Source organism: Callorhinus ursinus, unplaced genomic scaffold (genome assembly GCF_003265705.2).
Source record: "Callorhinus ursinus isolate GAN/ISIS: 27379988/994484 unplaced genomic scaffold, GSC_fseal_2.0 scaffold1, whole genome shotgun sequence".
Taxonomy (NCBI): domain Eukaryota; kingdom Metazoa; phylum Chordata; class Mammalia; order Carnivora; family Otariidae; genus Callorhinus; species Callorhinus ursinus.
In genome coordinates, this window is record NW_027397063.1 from 142,509,468 (window position 1) to 142,534,241 (window position 24,774).

Genomic DNA, 24,774 nt, shown 5'->3' on the forward strand with positions numbered 1-24,774 from the left:
CAATGGGCTTGGGGACAATACGCTGGCGACTACATGAACTCCAGTTCCAGGTGGTAAGCACCACAACAGATGTGTGTGCCAAGTGGTGGGAGGATGGAGTAACCAACTGTGCCCGGGGGACGGGGGGTTCCCAACAGTGGGGTATCCCAACTGAGCAACAAGGGTAAGAAAGAGTTTTCCAGGCACTTCAGGCAGTACAACTATCTGAATGTATGTTTAAGGTAATTCAGGAAATGAGCCAGGGTTGAAGAGGGTGGGAAAACACTAAAACCTGGGGGAGAGAAGACAAAAATCAGAGGAAAATCTGTTTTCAGAAAACACAGCCCTCCTTTCTCCCCAGACAGATGACCTGCTGGTGGTCTGTTCTCCTGGGTTGGTGTAGCCAAGGATATGTCCCATGGTTTTACTTCCAATGGGAAGAGAGCCTGTGATCTTACCAATGAGGAGACCATTATTTTCTGAGCGCTCACCACCTCCACGGGCCCTCAACAAGGGCACTGGCCTCGGTGACACGTGCCACGAGCATGCAGGTCTAGGTCCTGCAGGTGTGGACCCTGACAAGGGCATGACCAGAGCCCCTCTGCTGCGATTTCTGGACTGGAGACACGCCGAAAGAGTGTTCCTTTGCCCACCACCTAAGTGAGAGCGCATGGTGTGGAGATAACTGGACGATACACCTAAGAGTCTGACGTCTGGGCTAGTGGGAACTCGGTGCGGTGACAAACTCGCTAACGCTGACGCAGAGCCCGTGGGGTAAACAGCTCGCCAGCAGAACAGACGGGCTCCGCATGCGGCACTTACCCTGATTTCTGCTCATCTATTCTGAAGCCAACACATGTGTCACAAAGCAGTATTCTTCATGGTTAGAAAAACAAGTGAAAATCGTTTCTGAGCCTTGATTAGAGCCAGCTTTATTACAGATCAGGCTTAAGTCCTTCTTAATGAAGTAGGAAAAACCCTACTAATATAATATAAACCAGTTTAACAGAATGTGTCTATAAAATATTGACTCCCTCTTCTCTGTTTCTATATGGCCTGGAAAACTGTTGTAAAACATGTATAATCTGGGACACTTCTGGCTGGCTAGCATTATAAACGGAACAGGGAAATATACCATTTTCAATAGCAAGCCAACAAAACTATGAAATAATTACAAATTGCTTTGAACAATAAAGGTAATGGACCGATATGATAAAAATGTAAGGACTGAACAAATGGCAAGATGCATGATGCATTTCTGGCTGGAAAATTAAAAACTGAATTAGACCCATGTGTGGCTCCCTGTCACACTCTCTCAAAATCATACTATACGCAATCAAGTAAAAAGAAACAGAATGCAAAATAGTATTTACTCAACAAGCAGCAATCATGTAAACAATATGCCTGCAGTGAGATAAAGACCAGAGAGGAATCTGACAAAAATCCAAATTTAGTTAATTTCCTCCCTGATTTCTAGTACTGCTCATTATCATAAATAACTCATTCTTTAAAAAGAAAAATCCCAAGGGGTTTAACATTCCATTTCTTTACTAATGACACTGCCTACACCCAAGGGACCCCCTCCCTGTGTCCCGCTGTGCGATTCAAACAGCTGACTATTGATCTAGGGCAAGAACAAACAAAGGCCTGGGGCCTGCTTGTAAGGCTCTGAGGCCAGCAGGGAGGAAGCTGTTCAGGCTCATAGGCGTCGGTGATGCCCTCTCCCAGAGGCAACAACCACACTCTGCCAACAGTAGGCCAGCAATGAGCACATATCAGAGGGCTGAGTAGACTTGGGCTAGAAATTATAAATGCTTCCTAATCAAGCCACACTTCGGCCTCCTCAGGCTGGGTGTAATCCAGCTGGGTGTAATTAAGCCTGTCGATTCGGAATTTTTCCACGGTCCCATAAAATTCCCTGTGGACAGACTTCCCCACATGGTTCTTTTTTACTTACGGTTGATGAAGAGTAAGAAGATGCACTTCTTCACTGAGTAATTTGCATTGGATATGTAGCCATTCATTTTGAAGGCTAGGGTTTTATCCTCACACCCAACTTCTATCAGTTCTCTGGTTGAAAAAGAGAAATTTTGCGTGTCTTGAAAATAATGGAAAATTCAAACAGTATAAAGAATCAGAGTTGGAAAAATCAGGGCTCCTTCATAAACTAATTCGGCCAAATAAGGACTCCTGAAACTTGGTTTGTTGAGGTCCTCTGGGCCCATCCATCCATCCGTCTGTCTCTCCATCTACCCAGCTACTCACCCTATCACTGTTTTCAAGCACTTATGTTCTATGCTAAGCACTGCTCTGACTGCTGGGACATATGACAAATCCAAGCTCTGAGACCTTATTCTGCTGAAACTTTTATGTATCTTAGTAACTAAACCCCAAAGATGAAATTCCAAAACGACTCATTTCTACTGAATCCCTTACTATATGAACATCACAATGGGGCTCCAGTGTGGTGTCCTCAGGGTTGTGCTTATGGGGGGGGTGAGGTTAATGGGTGAAAGGTGGTCCCCACATAAGCCACACTCATCTCTGCCTGAGGATCCTCCCAAGTGCGGGTCCCTCTGCCTGGGAAGCTCCTACTGGTAGCTAGTTAATTCCTCCTTATTCCTCATATGTCTGGGCTTACTCCTTCAAAGAGCTTTCTCTGACTATCCCTCTCCCTGACCTTGAGAGATTCTCCTGTTGTGCCTTCTATTGTTCCTTTGAGACATCTAGCACAATCACTAATGAATGGCATAATTATTTCATGTGTCTTTCCAACGGGATAGGAGTCCTCTGAGGGCAAGAAGCATCTCTGCTTTATGCCCTACTGTATTTCTCAGCACAGCACCCAGCAAACAGTAGGCATTCACTGAGCATTTGCTGAACGTACGGCGGAAGCTATCAAGTAGTACTGTGTACTCTGAGTCTGAGCAGAGAATGCAGCTTGCCGTGTTTCTCCACACACAGTAAACCAGCAGACCCTTTCTTCCCCAAAATGACTCAAGAGGCTGGTGTTCTGGAAACACCCTTTGGGAACTGCTGCGCAGTGAGATTTCTAATCTCTTATAGTCCCTAGGAATTTCCTAACGACTAATTCTGAGTCTTTAAATAATAAAGAAGCCCTTACAAGTTTCATTGTACAATAGTGTTCTCTCTCTGCTCTGGGAAGAGAGTTTAAAAAACTTAATTGATTAACAATTAGTAAAGAAGAGGGCAATTAAAAGCAAATTGACTGTTCCCTAGTTAGGAGCTTGGTTTTGCTCAAAGAAATGAGTAATTTGTCCTCTGAAGTAGAAAACTGGGCTCTGGGACTACTGCTGCTTCTAAGATTTTTGGAAAAAGTGAAGCCAGGGGCTATCTTCTTCATCTGTGTATGCCCCTCATCTGGGCCATGCCTGGCACATAGAGGGCCCTTAGTATTTTTCCCCTCAGATTATGACATGGGCACTTTGGGCTTTGCAGAGTCCTGAGATTTAGCTAGGACTCTGTGATAGAAATGGTGGTTTTTGCCTCCCAGGGAGGGCCGTGAGGCATCTATACTGCAAGTTCACCTCGGAGGCTTTCCCTGACAATGAAGATCTTAGATCTTCACTTAGAAGTCTGCTCACCACCAGACAGGGAATATTTTATTTGTCTTTACATCCTTAACTCCGACACAAAGCCTAGAATATGGGAAACAGTAAATGTTGAACAATAGTAAGTGAAATCCCAAAGTGACGATAAGGGAAGTATCAGGAAAAGAGGGAGCGCTGGAAGATGAAAAAATTCTACTAGGGGGGCGCTGGGATGGCTCAGTCGTTGAGCGTCTGCCTTCGGCTCAGGTCATAGTCCCAGGGTCCTGGGATCGAGCCCCGCGGGAAGCCTGCTTCTCCCTCTCCCGCTCCCCCTGCTTGTGTTCTCTCTCTCACTGTGTCTCTCTCTCTCTCAAATAAATAAAATCTTTAAAAAAAAGAAAAAAAGAAAAAATTCTACTACACTGTGAATATTTTGAAGACAGAGACTAAAGAGAACACACTGATTTACAGCCAGAGCATCTGGGAGATAACACGCACCCAAGAAGTGTGGGTTCCCTGAAATCATGACTCCACGAACAAATGTGGAGCATGGAAATAATGCCTGCCTATTTCATTAAAGCAAACTCTTAAAGCAGGTGCTACTTTGATAGATTCCAAACTCATGTGATAAATGGTAAACCAAGACATGGAAAGTAGATTTTTCAAAATATGATGAATTATCAACATACCTGCTAACAGCATTTCCAAAGATGGAGCGAATATTATCCACTGTTGTGGCATTAGGCAGTGTCCTAACGTCAGCTACAGTCTCACCTTGCTGATAAACAGAGCAGAAAATACAACTTACTGTCTCACAGTTGTGAATGAAACATCCTAATCTTATCTCCTCAGGAGAACTATTAAAAAAAAAATCCCTTTTTCTAATACATAACCATCCCTTATAAACCAACCACTTACTTTTTTAACTGAGAAACTAATGCCTGAATTGTGTATTGAATACCTGGTAAAGAAAAGACAACAAAAGAGTAAGCAGAGTGGCCAAATGCACAATATAAGGCAGAACTCCCTATTGGTTAAATGAATTGGTGGGGTGACGTAATTTAAACAAAGATATACACAGTCAAGAATATCTCCATATATCAAATTTTACCCACAGGAAAAGAAGCCAGCAGACTTCAGGGAGCTATCAATGCTAAATGTGGCAGAAGCAAATAAAAAACAGGGTTTTTTACTTTTGTAGGGTTCTGACTAGACTCAGGGTATTTCAATACAATCTCCTCCTTGCCTACAGTTTTACTTTCGTAAACCCACTAGGTCCAGCTTGCATCTTGAGAATATAGCCTTTACAACTCCTGGACTCTTTTATTCTCTCCCAGAGCCCCTCAAGACACCCCCCTCCTCACCCACTTCTTTTTCGGCCCCTGGCCCTGTTTCAGCATCTCCCAGTCTTTTCTCAGTTGGCTATTATTTATTTATTATTCCTCCCTCATGGGCCCCACAAACTGAAGGACTATGTCTAGCAAAATGCATTCATTCAGCTGACAATTAAGAATTCACTTGACCACACCTAGAACCAAAAGAGCCAACTAGAACTCCTCTATTTCCAGGAGATAATTAATATTCTGATGCTGATTTATACAACTCCAGGGAAAAGCAAAGAAAATTGATGTGGAAGTATGTTCCACTTTCTGAGGAGCAAATGTTTTATTCATTTTGGACTTTTCAGAAATACTGAAAAATAGTTAACAGATCTCTGCTACGATTCAAGGATGTGCAGGCTTAGACAGCCCACGCTGGATCCACTGAACCAGCAGATGAAGTCAGTCTACAGTGGACATAATGTTATTTTCACCTGCCCTGAACCCTTTCTCCTTCTTCTTTTAACAGGCCCTAGTCTTCCTTTGGGAAACTACCTCTTCCCCATTCCACCTGATTACCCTCACAGTGCCAATCTAAGGAATCTCCCCACAGACAGACTGGGGTGGGGTGGGGGATGGGGAAGCCATACCAATCAGATGTACTCTCCCAGGAAACAGACTCTTAAGTAGAGTCAGGAAAGAATGAAAACAACTGTATCAGGGCCACTATCTAATCCCCAAAGCCAGCCTGGTTCTCATCCTCTCCAGGGAGCAGCTGCTGACATTTCTTGCCATTCTTAGCCTTCCAATAAATTTCTTTTGGGCTCAAGTTAGCTGGAGACTATCTGTTTTGCTTTCCACCAAAGAACCCTCACTGATGCAGAGACCAACTGCTCTCTCCCAGGGAGATGAGAAAAAGCCCAGAACTAGCAACTACACCTTGACCAGAAACAATCCAGAGGCTAGAACACGATGTGCCATTTTCCATCTAGCTCACCAACTGTTCTCAATTTACAAGCACCGGCACAAATTCCTTCGGTGAGAGATGGCAAAGAACCACTCCCAGATTGTGGACTGTACCTGCCAACAACTTCCAAAATTTTCCCATACTCTTCACTTGGATTTTTTAAAGCTTTCCTCCTCGTGGATATGTTGTAAAAAAGGTCCTCCACCTGAAATGAAGATTGATTTTTTTTCCTTGTAAATTCACAGAAATACATGGAAATAAAGACCCAAGCAGTCTACCTAAAGCTGGCCAGCAGAGAATCCAACTATACTTACCAACAGTACAGTTCTAAGCACTGATTGGGGGAGGGGGGCAAGAGATAAGTCAGCCTTAACAAAGGAAATAAAGGGTATTTTTCCTGCTTCCCATATTCATTCACTGATTTCTCAAATAGGTACAGGGGGCTATCTCTAGGTCAGGCTCTTTGCTTTGTACTGGGAATACGAAGACAAAGCACAGTCTTACCCAGGAAAGCACAAGATTCAGTGGGGGCAAACATGTAAATTTACCATAATTATACTATCACATGGCATCCAAGCATATTTTCCAAACTAAGAATTCTTATAAAATTTCTGAGATCATTTGGGCTTCTTGGAAATCACACTGTGGCCACCCTGTGTACCAGATCTGTCTCAACATGCGCTTAGAAGCACATTCATTTCTGCCTCCTGCCTGCTTTATCAAGGCTAGGGTTTAGAGACTTCAGGGAAATGTGTGCCAACTGGGGCTGAGGTAGAGGGGTGGGACGCATAACATGACAGTGGGAGGCTTTGTAGGATCACACAACGGGAAGAGACCAAATGTGGCACCATAGACATAAGGCAGCATACAAGATTTTCTCTGATTAATGATACAACTGTATTACTCAAACACCCTCTGAGTGGGCAGATATTCTTTGTTCCATTTGAGAGACGGGAAAAGTGAGGTTAAGAGACACTAAACAACTTGCCTCTGGACACACAACCACTGAGTGGCAAGGCTGAGACTCTAACTCACATCTTCTGGAGCCAAGTTTAAAGGGCCTTTCAATGCCAACTACTTTGCCACTGATTTCTGCCATCCCAATAAAAGAATCTGCCAGTCTCTGAAAAAAGATGGCGGGAGTACACACAGGCTGCCATGCCATAAAAGCCAATAATCAAAAAAAAAAAAAAAAAAAGCCAATAATCAGTCCTCTTGTTTAGAGAGAAATATCTTGCTATTTCTTTTAACCAGCAAAGATTCATTTTATTATTACTTTGAAAACTCAGAGACAATTTTATTTTTTTTTTGAGACAGTTTTATTCTTTATTTCAGCATTTCTACAAAGCTCTTTTTCAACAATTTATACTCCCTTGTACCATTCTTACCGTGATCTGGGTCCCCTGATTGCCTGCACAGGGTTTAGGAGGAGCTTTCAGCTTTCCATCTGAATAATTTGCTCTTAACAGAAAATATAAGAGATTAATATCCAATAGAAGCAGAATATCTATCCAAAGGGTAAAAAAGAAATTATATCAAGAATAAGGTATAACCATGTTATCTACTGTCTTAATTACCATTTTCCTCTTTTTCTACTATTCCATTATCATTCCAATTGGATACCAAAAAAAAAAAATCCCTATTCTTCTAGCAAATGTTGCTTTTTAGTTCCTGAATTTTGAGCTACAAAGCAATAGTTTTGCCATTGCCTACAGTGACAGTAAAATTTTTTCAGTAATTCTGTAATCATTTATGGAGGGGCTACCACATGACAGGCCTGCAGAGGCCCTGGTAACAAAGAAAGGCCCTGGAGAGCTCTCAATCTAGGGGACACACTTTTCCCTAAAGTGGAGAACATCGTGCTAAGTGATCTGGGAAGCAAATATTCAGCTGGGGACTGGGGAGGGGGTTGAAAGCATCACAGAAGAGATGACAATTCATCTGGGCTCTAGAGAGGAAGAGTTTCAGGGAGAAAGCACCAAAGACCATCCAGGAAGAGAAAAACATAAAAGCACAGAAGCTTTGGAACACCTGGCACCTGGGAATTTGTGCAGAGAAGAGGCTGAAAAGGTGGATGGAGAGCACAGTGCGGGGGGGGGGGGGGGTTGCTGTTTAGGGATGGCTCTGGATTTCATACCACCAAGGAAGGGGAGCCACTGGAGGTCCCAAGCAGGAGCATAATATAATCTCAGTGGTGAAGGACCAGAATTTGCACCCCAGGCTATTTAGGAAGACATTAATTCACAAGTATCTCCCTGTTTTGTGAGAAGGAATTCTGGTCATATCAGCACACCCAGATCCTAGGGCAAGTATAATTCACATAGTGTCAAAATCCCCCAGCAACAGTGAAGTATACTCTAGAATGCTCCCTGTTCCATCACATTACACATCTGTCTGCTGAAGATTGAGAAATATGCAGCACTTTCACTGTTGGAGCTATTTTCCATATTAATTTATGGACAATCTGTATGATTAAAAAAGAATTCTTTTCAAGGTACTCCTAAATTAGGTACTCCTGTCTTCCACTAGTAAATGGCCAGTGCTTATAAAAACAGAGGTCTAACTTTGATTCCTCAAATCCTGTTTTTGTGCTGTTCCAAGGCTGTCTGTCAGCTTCTGAAGACTGTGCCAGCACAAGAGAGGGCCAGCGGCTTCCGTGGGAGGGCAAGCCAGCACAGGCATGCACGTGCGGCAGGGAGCCGGGGGCTCACAAGCCAGCTAAGGAACCGTGAGCCTCCAGCACCCCAGCCACAGCCCTGTCATCAAAGTAATATCCTACTAAAGGGCACAGGGGCAGAATAACATCCGCATCTACCACCTACTTAGAATACATCTGTATAACAGAGCTTATAAGCACTTATATATGTCACATCTTATCTGATTCTTAACAGATGTTCAGCAAGATTTTTACCTAATAATCATCCCTGTGGATTATCAAGTAGTCCATAGGGAGGAAAGGAAACTACCCAAGATCTTGGTCAAAAAAGATGACATTGGTGTTTAGATAGGGTCACTTTGAGATCTAGGCATAAAGCATGTTTCAGGATGAATACATGAATAAAGCAGACTGCGCCATACCTGTATGCACACTTTGCATCAGCTGTTTTGGTTGTAATAGTAACATGAGCCACGTGGCTGATGCTGGCCAAAGCCTAAGGAAGAAAATGAATGAAAGAAAAACATTGCTGGGTCACCCACTGGCAGCTTATTAAGGAGAAAGGTGATCTAAATTACCCCTTCCATTTTGTATTAGCAAATGGTAACAATGGGTATTTTGCTCATTCACTTTCATGACATGTTAACAAAAGGATATCAAATTGAATTTGTAGCATATTATTAGACCAAGGGGAAAATACATATTAGAAAAAGTCCAAAAGGAAACAGCAGAGTATTTTTTTAAAATTTATTTTAAATCCAGTATAGTTGGGGTGTCTGAGTGGCTCAGTCGGTTAAGTGTCCAACTCTTCATTTTGGCTCATGATGATCTCAGGGTTGTGAGATCGAGCCCCACATTGGGCTCTGAGCTCAGCAGGAAGTCTACTTGAGATTCTCTCTCTCCTTGCTCCCATGTGCACACGTGCACTCACTTTCTCGCTCTCTCTCAGATAAACAAATAAATCTTAAAAAAAGAAAAAAAATCCAGTACAGTTAACATACATTGTTGCGTTAATTTCAGGTGTATAATACAGTGATTCAATAATTCTATACATGACTCAGTGCTCATCACAATAAGTGTACTCTTAATCCCCTTCACTTGTTTCACCCATTGCCCCTCACCCCCTCCCCTCTGGTAACCATCAGTTTGTTTTCTATAGTTAAAGAGTCTGCTGTTCGGTTTGTCTTTTTTTCCCCTTTGCTTGTTTGTTTTCTTTCTTAAATTCCACCTGTAAGTGAAATCATACAATATCTGTCTTTCTCTGACTTATTTCACTTAGCCTAATGCCCTCTAGCTCCATCCACGTCATTGTAAAGAAACACTCCAGAGTATTAATGTGTTAGCAGGTGCATTCAGGCAGCAGAATTACAGGCATGCTTAATATTATTCTCAATGATTTGCCTCCCAACAATTTGAAAACTTGCCTTCAGAAATGGGGGCACTCCAAATACATAATGTTGCACACATACACAAAACTATTTTCTGTAAGCACTTATAGGTTTAGAAATGTAAATTTAAAATTATCTAATTAAGACAAAACAAATTTTTTAAAAATTACCATTTTCCCCCCTTGTAACCCAGACTGGTTTCCTAGCCCACTGGAACCTGCCTCTCCTTTCACCAGAAGGACATCAAAGAATATAAAAATACAACCAGGCACTGTGATGGGGTCTGTGTGACAGCATCTCGGAAGACAGTGAACACAGCCTGTGGCAGGTTCAGTTCATTAATAAGGAACATGGCTTAGGCTCAGAGATTACCAGGTTCTAGCTGGATTTCCCTAGTTTAGGTGACTGAGCTAATTTTCATCATTAAAAATGTAAATGATTTTGAGACCTGTATAAGGAGAACATTAAATATATACAGTATATAGTCCATCCCAGAACCCCGAGATCATGACCTGAGCCGAAATCAAGAGTCTTGGATGCTTAACCGACTGAGCCACCCAGGTGCCCCAGGAATGTTATTTCCATAAATTTACCCTGAGACAGTAATTGAACAAAACACATTGTATATGAATATATGAATATTCACCAAGAAAATGGCAAAAAGCATAAATGTTCAACAGGAAATCATTTAAATAAACACAGTATGTTCATATATAGGATAAGATGGAACTATTAAAATTACACAGGACTGTATATATACTGAATGTAAAGATATCCACAGCGTATTGTCATAATATTATCTTATTTTAGTCTTAAAATGTTTTTATGTAGTTTCTATATTGTATATTCCTCCGATGCATCATATAATTTTATTTGTACTTTTTATATTGTATACTCCTCTGATGGATCACATAATTTTATTCACAAATATTCCCATATGTATTTGGGAATACATAGGACTCCTCCAAAAAACATGGTCTTATTTTCTACACCAAGAAAATCAACAATTTCTTTTCTTTTTTTTTTTAGGATTTTATTTATTTACTTGAGAGAGAGAGAGAGTGTGTGCTCGAGAGAGAGCACAAGTGGTGGAGGGAGAAGCAGGCTGCCCATCGAGCAGAAAGCCTGACGTGGGGATGGATTGCAGGACCCAGGGATCATAACCTGAGCCTAAGGTAGCCGCTTAACCGACTGAGCCACCCAGGCATCCCAACAATTTCTTCTTAATACTATGAAATAACCAGTGTGTTCAAATATCTGTCTCAAAATTTTTTTTTTACATTTTGCTCAAATCAGAATCCAAGTAAGCTGTTCACATTGGAGCTGGTTCATATGCTTCTTAAGCCTTTTTTTTTTCTTTAGAGAGAGAGCAAGAGATGCGTGGGGTAGAGGAAGAGGGAGAGAGACTCTTAAGCAGACTCCATGCCCAATGCAGAGCCCAAGTTGGAACTCGATCTCACGAACTTGAGATCATGACCTGGGCTGAAATTAAGAGTCAGACACTTAACCAACTGAGCCACTCAGGTGCCCCAAGCCTCTTTTAATCTACAGGTTTTTTGTTCCATTTACCATGTTCCCTTGCCTCCTATATTTTCCCAATACTGGCACTTAGTAAGTATTAATCAGATTCACATCTGATAATTTGACAAAAAAACTTTGTGGGTGGTGTTGCATTCTCCATCAAAAGACACTTAACATCTTGGCAGGAGGGGAGGGGGGTTTTATCTGTCGATAAAATAGTTTTCAGTGTATTAAGTACTTATGAACAATCCTTGGTTTTGGAAAATGAAATTTAATTAAGTTTGTTTGATTTGCACATATTTAACAGGTAAAAAGAATCATATCTTATTTACTTCTGTTGAGAAACATATGTTGACAGATGGCAGAAATGTCATTCACAGGACAGTTTACACATTTCTTTCATCTTCAGCTTACCTCACCCCGAAAGCCATAGGTAGAAATACGAGCTAAATCCTCAAAGGACTGCAGTTTACTTGTAGTGAACCTCTCACACACAATATCCAGATCTTCTTTCTAGAAGATACCAAAAAATAAGTAAATAACTATGTTATTCATTTTTTCTAAATCCTGAATTTCCCTTTTCTTGACTGAATCCAAGAAGAAAACCCTCTTAGGAGGAGTTTTAAAATCAGCAGTAACTTCCTCATGTGGCATCCAGAATGCCACACTGTCCCGGTGTCCCTTCTCTCTCATGAGTCGCATTTCTCATCTGCATTTGCTGGTTCCACCTCATCTCTGACAGCAGAGTAACCCAGAACTCCAGCCTTGGACCTCTTTGTTGTCTACACTCATTCTCTTGATGAATTCTCCCAGGCACACAAATTTTGAAAAATCATTATTATTATCATTAGAAAACTTCTTTATTAAAAATCTACAGAGGCGGGCGCCTGGGTGGCTCAGTTGGTTAAGTGACTGCCTTCGGCTCAGGTCATGATTCTGGAGTCCCGGGATCGAGTCCCGCATCGGGCTCCCTGCTCGGCAGGGAGTCTGCTTCTCCCTCTGACCCTACCCCCTCTTGGGCTCTCTCTCTCTCACTCTCTCTCTCAAATAAATAAAATCTTAAAAAAAAAATCTACAGAGGCATTTAATTACAGTAAAATATACATCACAAATTTTACCATTTTAACCATCTTTAAGTGTACAGTTCTGCGGCCATAAATACATTCGCACTGTTGTACAACCATCACCACTATCCATCTCCAGAACTCTTTCATCCTTCCAAACTGAAACTCTGTCCCCATTAAACGATAACTCCCCATGCTCCCCTCCCCCAAGCCCCTTGCAACCACCATTCTACCTTCTATGAACGGGACTACTCTAGGAACCTCCTAGATGAGGAATCATACAATATTTGTCCTTTTGTGACTGGCTTATTTCACTTAACGTGTCTTCAAGGTTCATGCATATTGCACCATGTGTCTGAATTTCAATCCTCTGTAAGGCTGAATAATACTCCATTATGTGTATACACCACATTTTTAAATCCACTCATCTATGGAACCCTGGGTTGCTTCCAGCTTTTGGCTATTGTGAATATGCTGCTATGAACATGGGGGCACAAATCTCTTCAAGACCTTGCTTTCAATTCTTTGGAGTACATACTCACAAGTTCTGCTGAATTGCATGGTAATTCGGTTTAATTTTTTCAAAAATCACCATACTATTTTCTATAGTGGCTACACTGTAGACTGCATTAGGGTTCTAATTTCTCTATATTCTTATTTTATTGTTTTTTTAATAGCCATCCTAATAGGTGTCAAATGGTAGGTCACTGCTTTTATTCATATTTCCCTAATGACTTGTTACGTTCAACACCTTTTCATGGGAGTCTAATGGTTTTTAACACCATCAAAATGCAATACACTAAATTTTTATCTCCAGCCCAAACCTCTATGCTGCCCTTCAGACTCACATGCTTACTCAACTAAGAGCCATCTCAAGGTTACCATGGCCCCAAACGAATTTCTGATCTGCCCTCAAGTGTGTTTTTTCCATAGGCTTTCCCATCAGTAAATGGCAACTCTGCCATTTGCATAGGCCAAAACCTTGAAATCATTCTTGACTTCTCTTTCTCTTATACCAAGCATCAGCAAATTCTGAGAGCTGTGTCTTAATAATCAATGCAGAATCTCACTGCTTCTTGCCTCTCTACTGCAACCAAACTGGTCCAAGACATGGTCACCCTGAATTGCTCCAAGAGCCCTCTTACTGCCTCTGTACTGTCCTGCTACAGTCCATCTTCCATAATCTAGACAAAAGGGTCCCTAAAAAACTCACCAAACCATGTCACCTCTTTGCTCAAAACCCTTTAACAGTATCCCACCTTATTCAGAGTAAAAGCCAAAGATTTTACAACGGCCCACAAGGTCCTACGTGACGAGCCTACTTATTTCTCAGACTTCATCTCCTATTATTCTTCCACTCCCTCACCCTGTTAGAGACACACTGGCCTCCTTGTCGGTCCTTAAACAAGTCAAGTGCGCTTCCATTTCGTGGTCTTTGCATGTTCTGTCTGCCCAAGAACATTCATCCTTTAAGCAGCCTCATAATTCTCTCCTTCACCTTATTTTCCTGAATAACTGTCCAGCTTAGAATAGGTGCTCAATATATATTTAACACTGGTATTGAATTATTTCAGTTAAAAATCCCATCCACAAAAAGCCCAGAGTTTCCCGAACAAGGAAAAGCTCTGTCGCTTCCTGTTAGATATACCCCACAAAGCACACAAACAGCCTGCTCCTCTGAGGTTTTACTTACCCTGATCCCGGTGCCATTGTCTTGGATCTGAATCAACTTGAGGCCTCCCTCTTTAACAACCACTTGGATACTGGTGGATTTTGCATCTAAACTGGCAAATTAAACAGAAAAAATTTTTTATTATTCTGCAACTATTCTAATGTACATATTTTAAGATGAGCCAAGGTATAAGAACAAATTCCAGATAAATACAAGACTGTCTGGTTATTGTGTTTTTCCTCTGTTCTTTAGGCTCTGTGACTACACTGTAATGAGTTTACATGCTGTGTGAGAGAGGGGGAAGAGAGAGGCAGGAGGGGGCAATCATCATTTTCAATAAGACATTCAACACCATTTCTGTTCCTCTAGGAAAGAAAGTGAAAAGTAGGATCCTTTTACCACATGCCTATTTCTTACCCTCTTCTCAACTAATTTTGCCATTTATTACCTCAATTTTATTCAGTCTCGGGTTCCCAAGTGACCCTAATAAGATGCCATTTCAAAAAAATCATAAATGTGTTTTTCTACTATTTATTCCCTTTTAAGAAAATACATTTTGTTGGGGAAAAGAGAAAAAAATGGCAATGCAGAAAGTTCTTTGAGAGGCCAAGAAATCTTTCATACTTTCAAAGAGTAGCCAATATCACAAGAGCACAGGCTACAGAAAACAAATTCAGTCTGTGGCTGCTTGAGAAAGAAGTAATCTGCTCCACACAAAGAAAATTCTTTCTTCAAAAATAAGACAATAAGTTACTTAAATATTAAAGACCTTTCTCAGAAGCCCTTGAATTGAGGTTGTATTAGCCATCCCGATTTACATATTAAAAAGAGCATAACTGGACCCCACACAAAATCCCTGCTCATAGAACTAATTATAAACCACTTAGCTAATATGTTCAGTTTGGTTGTGCAGTAGTCTGGGCCATCAGATAATAGGCCCAGGTTATTCTGTCAGTGAATTGTAACATCGTAGAAACAAAAGCCAGCCTTTACAATTGGTGAAAAGAGAACCTGTTCCCATGTTCCCTGCTCCTTCTTTTGTCTACCTCCTAATTCTGTTCCTTTCCCTCAGTGGTCCTTTCTACACTGTTCTTTTAGTCTCACTACCCTGAGCGGTTATGTTTTCACTATCTCCCTACAAACCCACCATTCTTCACTGGGTCATTTTGTTTTCTTCGTGTATTTATTTTATTAACATCAGATGATTTCAACACGAAGGTAACGTTTAGGTACATCATGAGCATGTCTTCTTGAAGTTAATAGTTTACACCCACCTTTCTTTCCAGGTTTTTAACCTCTTCCTTCCACACTGTGACACTTCTAAACTTCAGAATCCACGGGATACCCTGATGAAATCAGGTATCTTCGATGTGCCCCCCCCAAAAGGTAAAGGGGAGGAAAACACTAAGTTGGGTCACTAATTTGGCAATAGGGCAATCACAAGTTAAACCCAGACAAAGTCCATCGGCCTGTCTAAAATCTCGACAATTTGTTTGGAATAAAATCAAACGAACTGTACTCTTGAATGTGCACGAGTTATTTTTGGAATATGCAAGAAACGTTAACACGCATAACACGGTACTCTCTGAAGTATGGCTGGAGATCGCCCCCCCCGAAAATGTTTATGCATTAAAAGTTTTGCACCTTCTGTACATATAATTTTTTTAAAAGTAGTTCCCTTAAATAATGGCGCCATTAAAACAATAAAATGTAGCCCTTCATTTGGACCCCCGAACAATCCTACTAAAGTCTCGCGAGAGCGCTCAGAAACTCGCGGCACCCGGGAAGGGAAAAGGCAGGACCCCGCGGCCTCCGGTGCCATGGGCATGCGCCGTACACGCCTCCGCCCGGGGCAGGGAGGCGTGTCCGCGCGCCATCCTGAAGAGGGGCCTGTTAAATCGTAGCTGATAAGGAAGCCCGGCTCCACTCCCTCCCTACCAGTTCTCAATCATCTCCTTGATGGCATTAGCCGGCCGCTGGATAACTTCCCCTGCCGCGATGCGGTTCACCACTGTCTCGTCCAACCGCCGAATAACCCCCGCTACGAGCGACATTTTCGCGCCAGAGGAGCCTAAGCCACGTCGAGAGGCTCACCGGAAGTGCCTTCAGCCAATCACCTCAGGGCTTCGTGCCCACGTCTTTCCACCAACTCTGTTTACGCGGTCTTGTCCCACCTTCCCGCGGCAGACGCTTCGGGACCAGGGAGCTATTGATTGGGCAGCTGGATGCCAGTCAAGTTTCTTAAGTCCGCGGGTTCCTGGGTCTCTTGGTCCCTCCCTAGCGGGCAGCTTCAGGCCCCGGGCTAGAAGGGTATGCGCCTGCGCGCTGTCCGCTCTCCCCATTGGCTCTTTCCTGGGCTAGGGAATACGAAATCTCCAGCCAATAGGAACGCAGGTGGCGTAGCCGGAGGTTGGTGTCCCCCTGCTGGGGTGATTTGGCGCAGAGTGGAGGAGGTGCTTGCTCCTGCCCCTGCTCCTCCCCTCTCCTTGCGGCCTCTCGGAGGTCGGCCCTCTTCTTGTGGCCTGCTGTAAAATGTGGATGACGCCCAAGAGGAGCAAAATGGAAGTCGACGAATCTCGGGTTTTCCGGACCGAGTGGACCCAGCGTTACTTGGTGGTGGAGCCTCCGGAGGGCGAAGGGGCCCTGTGCCTGGTCTGTCGCCGCCTCGTCGTAGCCACCCGCGAACGCGACGTCAGGCGCCACTACGAGGCCGAGCACGACTACTACGAGCGGTATGTGGCGGAGGGCGAGCGCGCGGCCCTAGTGGAGCGTCTGCGGCAGGGCGACTTGCCCGTGGTCGCCCCGCTCACTCCCGAGGAGAGAGCTGCTCGTGCAGGCCTCGGGCTCGCCCGCCTTTTGGCCTTGAAGGGTCGCGGCTGGGGTGAGGGGGACTTTGTGTACCAGTGCATGGAGGTGATGCTGAGGGATGTACTGCCCGAACACCTAAGCGTTCTGGATGGCATTGATTTATCTCCAGAGGTCACGCGGCAGAGGGTCCTGAACATTAACAAGAACCTACGCAGTCAGCTTTTTGACAGAGCCAAGGACTTTAAAGCCTATTCCCTTGCCTTGGACGACCAGGCCTTTGTGGCCTATGAGAACTACCTCCTGGTCTTTGTCCGCGGCGTGGGCCAGGACTTGGAGGTCCAAGAAGAGCTTCTGACCATAATCAACCTGACTCGTCACTTCAGTGTTGGTGCCCTTATGGCGGCAATCCTTGAGGCCCTGCAGACAGCAGGGCTTAGCTTGCAGCGAATGGTTGGACTAACCACGACCCACACTCTGAGGATGATTGGTGAGAACTCAGGACTGGTGTCGTACATGAGGGAAAAGGCTGTAAGCCCCAACTGTTGGAATGTTATCCATTATTCAGGATTTCTGCACTTGGAACTCTTGAGCTCCTACGATGTCGACGTTAATCAGATCATAAATACTATATCAGAATGGATAGTTCTGATTAAGACCAGAGGCGTTAGGCGCCCCGAATTTCAGGCTTTACTAACTGAATCTGAATCAGAGCATGGCGAAAGGGTTAATGGACGATGTCTGAACAATTGGCTTAGAAGAGGGAAGACTTTAAAACTGGTATTTTCCCTGAGAAAAGAGATAGAAGCATTCTTGGTTTCAATAGGGGCAACAACGGTCCATTTCACAGACAAGCAATGGCTGTGTGACTTTGGCTTCTTGGTGGATATTATGGACCACCTCCGAGAACTCAGTGAACTGTTGAGAGTCAGTAAAGTCTTTGCTGCTGCTGCCTTTGACCATATTTGTACCTTTGAAGTGAAGCTGAATTTACTGCAGAGACATATTGAGGAAAAAAATCTAACACACTTTGCTGCCTTCAGAGAAGTTGTTGATGAGCTTAAACAGCATCTTAAAGAAGATCAAAAAATATTTGATCCTGATAGGTATCAAGTGGTGATCTGTCGCCTACAGAAAGAATTTGAGAGACATTTCAAGGATCTCAGGTTCATTAAAAAGGACTTAGAACTTTTTGCAAATCCTTTTAATTTTAAACCTGAATATGCACCTATTTCAGTAAGAGTGGAACTAACAAAACTTCAGGCGAATACCAACCTTTGGAATGAATACAGAGTCAAAGACTTGGGGCAGTTCTATGCTGGATTGTCTGCTGAATCTTACCCAATTATCAAAGGGGTTGCCTGTAAGGTGGCATCCTTGTTTGATAGTAACGAAATCTGCGAAAAGGCTTTTTCATATTTGACTCGAAACCAACACACTTTGAGCCAGCCATTGACAGATGAGCATCTCCACGCCCTGTTTAGGATTGCCACAACTGAAATAGAGCCGCATTGGGATGACCTTGTGAGAGGAAGAAATGAATCCAATCCATAAGCCTTGGTAGTACAACATTGAGACACTCAAAGAGAATCTCATTCTAAAAGCAAACATTTGTCCGATTTTTCAAGTGAACTAATTTGGATTGTGGCAAAGCACCAAGTTTATTCATCCAAATTGATCACGATTCAGATTCTTCTGACAGATGTTTTTTTTTCATCTCAAGAGGCAGCATGGGACTGAGACATGCAAACACCTTTTTTAAAATTTAATTTAATGACAAAGTCATTGTATTTTGCTTTTATGATACGATTGTTTTTAAAGAAGTTCAGTACTGATAATGTGAGTTGAATTAGAAGTCTGTTTTTCAGATGTTTTAAAGAAATTTTAGGTTTTAACAAAGTGCTAAAATTCTGATGCATATGGTCTGAAGTTATAATTCCTTAAATGTATGTTTGAGCCAGTTTGCAGAAACTCACATAGTAAGTTCAGAAGTTTTTGAGAAGGAAGAACGTACATACATGGAGGTATTTTGTCTTAACTACCAAAATGTTAGTATTTTTTTTTTAAACATTTTTCTGAGTCTGAAGTCAACACTGACAGATTTCCTCTTCTCACCCCCCAACCTGCCCTAGTGATAATATTACTAGTAGAAGAGAATAATCTTAAAAATTTTAGTCAGAGGAGTAAGAATTATTTTTAAATTGCTGGTTTAGGACGCTTCCTGCATTTTGGAGATCATACTATCCAGTTATTGGGGGTCTCCCCTGAATTTTTCACAGTTGGGTGCTGTTTTATCAGCTTGCCTATTAAAGGACTACGGTAAGTATAGAATCTTAATAGTTGCCCATTAGTTATTCTTTATTCTACTCCAGACAAGTTTGGCCCTGTCAAAAAAGGATGACAGAATAAGATTATTGCCCTCCAGGATCAGGAGGTGTGAGATATTTTAGCTTATTATGCATGGGTGTTACTGCTTTATAAAGAAATCCTGTTTAAAGGAAACCCTTTATTTTAAAGTGATATGATATCAGATTGTGTTAGCTGCTGGAAGTGGATTTACTATAGAATTTAAAACTGTCCCACACATTCTATATTTACGATAGTGCACAAGTAGAAATACTTAACTCTCAAGAAGCAGCTTTATTAACAGATTGTAGCAATTCCGTATTTCTAGTGAGACATCTGCTTTGTGGAAAAACAGTACTTTCCAAACTTAAGTTAACCATGAAAAGGAAATCTTACAGTAAAGCCAAATATATAAAACGATTTAAAAGCAGGACCCAACTGAGAGGTCCTCTCAAGTACAATTTGCAAACCTGTGCTGAAGTCCGGTCTTAACTATTATAACACATTGTTCTTGGTCACTAATCCAGCAAATTCATGGAACCAGGATGCAACCAACAATTTAGAAGGAACTGATTCCCGAGCAACCAAAATAGATGCCATGAGAGCTCAGGAACCAAAATTGTGTCAAGGGTTCTTGACCAGAAGCAGTAACCCCTCTTTCCAGAGGTTGTTTGAAAATACAGGGGACTTTTGGTTGTCAGACTTACCTGGGGGGATTCTGCTGGCATTTAAGCATGAAGGACCCCCCCCCCCCCCCCCCCGTGGATAAGGCAGCCAGGCACAAAGGAGAATTATCCTTCCCAAAGTGCCAGTAGGTCCCCCGTTGTACCTTTGTAGATTATTTTATTTTGAGGGACAGGGCAAATTACCGGTAGAAGCAGAATGAGAAAAGCAAGTCGGGCAAACTGACACTAGTCGATAGGGGAGACTCATTCCAACGTTCCAGGTTTGGCTGGTAAGATGAAGTAAAGGCCTTGATAGATTCTGGTAGCTCACAGTAGCATTTAAGTCAGTGGCTTATATTGAACCAGACTAAAGGGCTCAGTTCTGTTAAACGGAATTAGAACAGAAAAGCAAGTATTAACAAGCTAGTAATTGAGGATGGTCAAGTTGAGATTTTCGGTGAACGGGGAGTAAGCTTAAATATCTGGAAAAACAACAATGAAAAACCAACCCCTCCCCCCAAATCTACCGGTAATTTGCCAGTAGTTTAGAGTCTTCTTTTTCATGGCAAGTGCTTTATTGAAAGAATGTTTGGAGGACCTGCTTCTGCTTTCCTACCCTAGTTCCTAAAATATTGAAGTCTTGTACATTTTGTGCAGTTCCACTATATATTTTGCTTAAGGTAATAAAACTAGTTTGCATCATGTAGTCACTGAGTTGGGGGGAGATATAAGCTAAGGATTTAAAACTGACCCTAAATAATAGAGAATTTGCTATAAATTAGTCTTGTTTGTAATAAAGAAAACTGTGTATATTATTGTTTTCTGTATTAAGTAATTCTGTAACTGCATGGCAGTCTTTAAAATTTTTTTTTTTTTACAAAATAGTTGTTACTGGTCCTATTGTATCAGTGGTTATAGTTAAAATAAGCACTATTTTTTAAAAACCCTATGTCCCTGTATCTCCCATTCCTACTAGTTTTCTTAAAAGATCTGTCTGTATTCCCAGTCTTAGTGCCACTCAAACTGCTCTACCCAGCTAGATCCTTGTCAGCATTCTTAACCCTCTTTGACACCACTGACTACTCTTCCTTGAAGTACTTGTATATGTTGGCTTCAGGGGTAGATACTATCTGCAGGTATGCTTTCTCAGTCCGCTTCGTAGGTGCACCCCTTTCGCCTGACATGTTTGTGTTGTGATTTTAAAATTTTGTTGTAGAGTCTCTTTCTACGTCATCTTAGCTGCTCTCATCCCTGACCATGGCTTCTGTTACCATCTGTATGCAAATGATCCCCAAGTTCATATCTCCTTTCTAGGCCTTTCCTAATTCATGTATCTAATTGCTGACGTAGTCACTCTGCTAACTTAAGTCCCCTCTTGTAGACACCATAGCATGTCATTGATCTTGCCCCCAAACCTTCTCTTCTGTTCCGTCTTTGAGTAGACGGCACTGCTGCTACCAGTTGCCCTAGCCCAAGCCAAAAACTGATCTGTCCATGACCTTATCATATCCACTCACGAAAACCTTTGTGTTAGGTCTACTGTCTCAAGTTTTTCTCACTTCTCCAGTGCTACCATCCTAATTCAGGCCATCAGTCTACCTAAATTAGAGCAACAGCATCCTTGTTAGTCTCTTTTTCTCTGGTTTTGATCATTTTTTATGCTGCAGCCAGATTGTTCTGAAAGACATACCTGGTCATATCTCTCCACTGCTTTCACCATGACATAGGATAAGGTACAATTTCTGTTCATCTTTGAGGTCTCAGTTTAAGTACCACTTCCTCTAAGAAGCCTTCACGGATGCCCTTTAGACTAGTGCCCCCACTGTGCACTCTCTAAATACCCTTTACTTTTCCCAGCCATACACCTGTCACATTTTGTTGCTACTTTTTATCTGTCACTGCTAGACTGTAAGCTTTACCAGGGCAGGGACTGTGCCTTGCTAGCTGTTCTATCTGTAGTGTTTAGCACAATGCCTGGCGTTCCAATAAACGTTTGGATGAATAAATATGTGTGTAGTGTTATGATCTTTGAAGCCCTTTCATAGTCTTATTTGACCTTTACTGAGGTCTTCCTGCCTTAGCCTGCTTGTTGGGTAATTGTTATTCACATATTATGAATTAAGAAATGAAACTAAGTTCTTTGTGACTAGGGAATTGTATTCCCAGAATTCAGCTCAGTGCTTGGCATGTGGCTCAAATATTTATTATGTGAATGTTGTTTGAGGAAACAAACATAGATTGCAATTTGCCCTAGTACATGTAAGTAGTAAAGCCAGGATTCAAACCCAGGTATACTTATATGAACCTATGGAATATTAAGTCTTTACCTCCTTTATTTAGAAGTCTTCATTTCTTTTCTTTTTTTTTCTAATTTCCAAAGATAGACTTCCAAAGGAACCTAGATGAAAAAGATTGGACAACTATTTAGTGGACTAAAATAATACTTTGGTAATCAAAAAGTTACACTCAGTATCAGAAAAAAATGCAGCAAACATGCATACTATTTACTTGCCACTTTCCTTTACAGATGATTTTTGGCTCTTCTGGGATTTAAAAGTAAATAAATTTAATAAGATATTAGAAGAGTGACTCTGTCTTCCTGGTCCCTAGATACCCAGTTCTCTTGCTTTCTTGCCTACAGAATGTCCTTATCACTTCTCCAAGAAAGATGACCCAAAAGTGACATGTAATCAAGGTGTACTTCTTAGATTTGCTATATTTCTTTGCTTTCCTGTTCACGTGCCTCTGAACTTAATTTCTGGGTAACCAGGGCTTTTGGGATTCGTGGAAGAACTATACTCACAGTCTTTTTCCTTGAGCCATTTTGTCCAATTTAGGGGATTAACCAGTGTTACACTAAGTTGGACTTTTAGTCTGAGGCACATTAACTTATCCAGAAATCTTAACAGTAGGTGTGATAGTCATCCAGTGATCCTTGCTGCAAAACTGGGTTTTAATGGGTTTCTTTAATCCTTTGGATTAAGGAATTTCTCATTTTTATCTTCTCATAATTGAGAAGTGGCCTCATCCTATCCAATAAGTACTCAGATTTGTGAACTCTACCCCCTTTCATTTCTGCTTGCAAATTGATGAATTCTGAGGTCATCTCTTTCTTAGACATTTTGTCAAATGCAGCCAACAGCAACCATAAAACATTTTGTTTTACTCCGCCCCCCCCCCCGCCCCTTAGTAAAGGATAGATTCTGTGCCTTACAGGCTTTCCCAAGAGATGGTTTCACCACTCCATAACATGAGTTGCCCCCATAAGTTACTTCTTCCATCCTCCAATAGCAATTTCCTGAGTGCCTACCAACTAAGCCAGTGTGTAGTATGTTGAGTTTTTTTTTTTAAATGGAGCCAATTTCTCTATCAGGATAGGCGAGGTTGTCATACAGTAACAGCAAAATCTCAATGCCTTGGGAACTTTTCTCTTGCAACTTGGCTAGGGACTTTGCTCGAGGTCGAGGGTCAGCAAACTACAGTCCACAGGCAGAATCCATCCTGTGGCCTGTTTGTGTAAATAAAGTTTTATCAGAAGAGAGCCTTGCCCACTTATTTATGTCTATGGCCGCTTTTGCTCTATAATGGCAGAATTGAATAGCTGTGACAAGGAGTGTACAACGCACAGAGTCTAAAATATTTGCTACATGACCCCACAGAAAATGCTCACTGATCCCTGCTCAAAGTTCTCACTCTGGGTCTCAGGTTAACCAGATATCATGTATGGTGTGGCTGCTCATTTTGGGAAATGAAAAAAAAATGCAGCAAATCACTTAGGCCTGTAAAGCGCTTTCACTGCCCAAAACAAATCCCATGGCCACACCAAAGTTCCAGGAAGACTGTAATCCTTCCCTGTGCCTCAGAAGAAAACCAGAACTATTTGGAAGACGACACTAGATTAACACGTGGTTATATCTATCCATTTCTCTAATTTCTTTAAAAATGTTTTTTATTGAGGTAAAACTATTGAGTACAGTGTGTAAATATTAAATGTATGCCTCAGTGGATTTTTTTATACACTCTTCAACCCATCACCCAGATCAAGATACAGAACATTTCTGGTACCCTGGCAGATGCTCTCATGTCCCTCCTGCACACAGATACACTATTCTGACCTTTATCACCAGAGTTTATTTTTGTCTTTTTAAAGCTTCATGTAAATGTAATAATTATATGTGCTCTTGTGTCTTTTGTTCAATACTATGTGACTCATCCACGTTGCATGTAGCAGCATTTTTTACTTCTGTGCAGTATTCCATTGTATGACTGTATTGCAATTTATAAATCCATTCTGCTGTTGATGGAAATTTTGGTTGTTTCCAGTTTGTGATTATGAATAAAGTTGCTATAAACATTTTCGAATCTGTCAGTGAACATGTGCACCCATCTCTCAGTATACTCTGGTATATACCCAGCTTCCATGCTTTCCTGTCATTATTCAGACAGCAACTAGAGTGATCCCTATTGTAAAAATATAAATCAGACCATGCCAACCTCTGCTCGGAATCCTCCCAATGGCTTAGTAGTATAATTAGAATAAAGTCCAATATTTTTATTGTGGTCTACAAAGCCCTGCATGATCTGCACCCCACATAACCCTTTTTCTTCCTACCCTGTCTTCCGTCACATCCTTCAATCCCTTTCCCTATCCCTAGTCACTGTACTGGACACTGCTTGCGAATTGGGGAATCAAGATAAATGATTTGACCCTGTCCTTAAAGTGGTTGTTACCTATAATTTTAACAAGCCGTAACACTAGTTTGTGTTAAATCAATTACTGTACGGAATAGGAGGCAAATTTGCACTATGATTCATTAGTGTAAAATAATTTAGAATTATAA

At 41.8% G+C, this 24,774-nt stretch overlaps 2 protein-coding genes across 5 annotated transcripts in view; one reads left to right on the plus strand and one right to left on the minus strand.

The window, feature by feature from the left end:
* The window catches only part of MLH1 (mutL homolog 1), a 42,559-nt gene extending 26,354 nt beyond the window's left edge, over positions 1 to 16,205 (minus strand). For 3 of the 4 annotated variants that reach the window (XM_025884509.2, XM_025884495.2, XM_025884520.2), the window contains exons 1-9: positions 16,056 to 16,205; positions 14,139 to 14,229; positions 11,796 to 11,894; positions 8,895 to 8,968; positions 7,205 to 7,277; positions 5,930 to 6,021; positions 4,449 to 4,491; positions 4,220 to 4,308; positions 1,937 to 2,049 (exon numbers count right to left, since the gene is read on the minus strand). In XM_025884509.2, coding sequence (XP_025740294.1) covers positions 1,937 to 2,049; positions 4,220 to 4,308; positions 4,449 to 4,491; positions 5,930 to 6,021; positions 7,205 to 7,277; positions 8,895 to 8,968; positions 11,796 to 11,894; positions 14,139 to 14,229; positions 16,056 to 16,171 — 790 coding nt within the window. In that variant the 5' untranslated portion in view covers positions 16,172 to 16,205. Of the gene's footprint in view, positions 1 to 1,936; positions 2,050 to 4,219; positions 4,309 to 4,448; positions 4,492 to 5,929; positions 6,022 to 7,204; positions 7,278 to 8,894; positions 8,969 to 11,795; positions 11,895 to 14,138; positions 14,230 to 15,391; positions 15,439 to 16,055 lie in introns of those variants that run through there. The other variant, XM_073902184.1, reaches the window with a different exon arrangement.
* A 333-nt stretch (positions 16,206 to 16,538) lies between these two features.
* On the plus strand, positions 16,539 to 24,289 carry EPM2AIP1 (EPM2A interacting protein 1). The gene has a single exon (XM_025884621.2). It carries the CDS (start codon positions 16,650 to 16,652, stop codon positions 18,474 to 18,476), a length of 1,827 nt encoding a protein of 608 aa, XP_025740406.1. The 5' UTR covers positions 16,539 to 16,649; the 3' UTR covers positions 18,477 to 24,289.
* The last annotated feature ends 485 nt before the right edge of the window (positions 24,290 to 24,774 follow it).